Source organism: Oreochromis niloticus, linkage group LG17 (assembly GCF_001858045.2).
Source record: "Oreochromis niloticus isolate F11D_XX linkage group LG17, O_niloticus_UMD_NMBU, whole genome shotgun sequence".
Classification (NCBI taxonomy): domain Eukaryota; kingdom Metazoa; phylum Chordata; class Actinopteri; order Cichliformes; family Cichlidae; genus Oreochromis; species Oreochromis niloticus.
This window is the reverse complement of record NC_031981.2, coordinates 27197858-27200563: the sequence shown is the minus strand read 5'-3', so window position 1 is coordinate 27200563 and position 2706 is coordinate 27197858. Positions and strand designations below refer to the sequence as shown.

Sequence of the window (2706 nt, the reverse complement as noted above, 5' to 3'; positions counted from 1 at the left end):
TAAAAAGGTCTTTTATTTTGATACTTTCTTGTGAGTGGAAAATGAAACCATTCTTGATTTGGGGTGAAGTCTGTCTGTGAGGCAGACCTGGCACATTTGTTTGAAATGTAATGTGAGACGTTATGTTGTTACCTGACAAACTCCTCACCGCTGCGGAGGTATTTTCTTCCATTTGGACTGAGTACAATAAATAAAGTACACGGAAAATAATACGAATAACAACCATCATCACAAAAGCATTTCATATTTAACGTTTATTAACGATGGCTGACTTTTATTTTGCCATTTTACTAAGAAAATACTCGCTAATATTTATAAGTTTGGATAAACGTGCCGCACTAAACGCGACATCGTACAAAGAGCCTGAAGGCACCAGACTGAACATAACCTTTGATTGTATATATTTTATATAACTATATATCTTTTGACTTTGGTAATTTTGTAATTAAGGTTTCATTTTCAAACGAAAATAAGACCAACTTATTTTCATTTTTGGCTCTAACAAGAGAAACCACACCAAACACCTACAGCAGGTGTGAGGCCCTCCCTCTCCCTCCACCGCATATTCATGCACCTGCTTCTGATCTAACAGCTGCCTTCCCCCCTTTCATGTCAGCAGTGAATAACTCAGTGAACACCAGGGTCCCATTGTTTCACGTGTTTTGTTTATTCATAAAAATAACAGGCATGCACCTATTAATCAATCAATCAATCAATCAATCAAACAATCAATCTCAGGAAAACGGCACATTTTTCCATGCGTTTCTTAGTGCAGCCACGTGATTCCTAACGCAGCCCAGTCAATAATATTATACAATATTTATACAGCAGGTCATACAAAACATGAAAATATAAATAAAGTGATACTTTTAACAGTTTTAACAGTTTTAACGTGGCACTTTGCTGCCGTCATACAGTAGAAATGACCAATGAACCATAGATACGAATATGAATACTCTCTCTCTCTCTCTCTCTCTCTCTCTCTCTCTCTCTCTCTCACACACACACACACACACACACACACACACACACACACACACACACACACACAGTGGAATGTCCTACAATGACTCTAATGATTTGCTTAGTCAGCACACAGTTATATCTAGATTAACAACTCGCCATGTTTGTTTTATTTTTCTTTGACTGAAGCTACAGTAGTCATGATGAGACACACCGACTCTCACACAGTAAAACAGTTGAAGCATTGAAAGCTGAGAGTGCCCACCAAAGTGCACAATGTGGGTGAGAACACACAAGTCCTGACAGCACTCTGGATGTCTCACGACAGCAAGGAGTCTATATGAAATCCTCGCGCTTTGCTGGGCATCTTGAAGGCGGCCTCAGGTGCAGCGGTGCCCGGTGCTGTGTGCTGGAGGTATGTGGGTACATCTCTGCCGGGCTCTGTGCCGCTGTACGCCGCCTCTGACATGTAAGTGTGCTGTGCCGGATAGTTCAGATTATAGGGCAGTACGTGGGCCACTGGGGGCCAGTACATCCGGGGGCCGGGCTGCTCCACGCACGAGCTCTCCTCCCTTCGTTTGAAAGGTGTGCCGAGGATGCTGTCGATGGCGAACGGGCTGGAGAACTTGGCCCCCACTCTCTCTTCCGGGGCCGGGAGGCGGGTGTCCTCGCTGAGGATGTCCGGGCTTTCCTGCTCCTTGAGGGGCCTTTTGGCGATGCGCTTCCTCCTGCGGCGGAACACCCCGTCAGCGAAGGTGTACTCGCTGTGTGGGTTGAGCATCCAGTAGTTGTCCTTGCCCCAGGGCCTGGACGGGTCCCGCAGGACTTTGAGGAAACAGTCGTTGAGCGACAGGTTGTGGCGCACGGAGTTCCTCCAGCCGGTATAGCTGCCACGAAAAAACGGGAACTTCTTCATCAGGTAGTCATTGATCTCTGCCAGAGTGAGGCGGCCGCTGCTGGACTCTCGGATGGCCATGGCGATCAGGGCGATGTAGGAGTAAGGGGGCTTAGGTCTGCGGGTGTAGGGCTTCCCTTTGCCGCCATCGCTGCTCTGTGTGACAGGTGCCGGGCTGTTGGCTACGCAGTCTCCGTCCGAACCCAGCTCGTCTCCGGACAGGGGAGAAGGGACTCCCGCTTCTGCGTCAATGCACAACTCCAGCGGCTTCTGCGCGTAGTGATGCGCGGAGAAAACTTCAAGTTTCATTTTCCAAAAAAACAGGTTAACCGTCTCCTCTCGGTAACCTTGCCGTTTGAATGGTCTCCTAGATTGGACTCTCGTCTCAGCTCAGAAGCACAGCAGGTGTACGAGTCCTGACAGCAAAAATGTGCCTGAGTGTTTGTTGTGTGTTGTAAAGGCTCGTGTGGAGCGCTGGAGGCACCCTGAGCCTCAGTCTGGGGCAGCAGAACACAGATCTGTCTCCGGAGACGCGCTTGTCTTGTTATAATATAACGCCTCGGAAAGGGACGGCCCACAGGCGGGGTTTCCAACTCGAATCCATTGAAGCGACTGAAGTAATATAGTATATGTATGTTTACAATTGGACGTTACCATGCCACGCCAGGAAAGAAAAAAAAACACAGGGAGGATAAGTGAGGCGAGGCAGGGCAGGTATGACAAATATAATTAGCTTCAAACGCAATCGTCTATCTATCTATCTATCTATCTATCTATCTATCTATCTGTGAATAGCTCGTTATTTCTAGTTACGAGTTACTTTTTATGGATTCAGTAAAAGTGCGATA

The 2706-nt window shown here is 47.0% G+C and overlaps 1 protein-coding gene across 1 annotated transcript; it reads right to left on the bottom strand.

The window, feature by feature from the left end:
• Positions 1 to 643: 643 nt before the first annotated feature.
• On the bottom strand, positions 644 to 2396 carry foxq1b (forkhead box Q1b). Its single transcript, XM_005462043.4, has one exon. The coding sequence runs from the start codon at positions 2165 to 2167 to the stop codon at positions 1283 to 1285; it is 885 nt and encodes a 294-aa protein (XP_005462100.1). The 5' UTR covers positions 2168 to 2396; the 3' UTR covers positions 644 to 1282.
• Between the last annotated feature and the right edge of the window lie 310 nt (positions 2397 to 2706).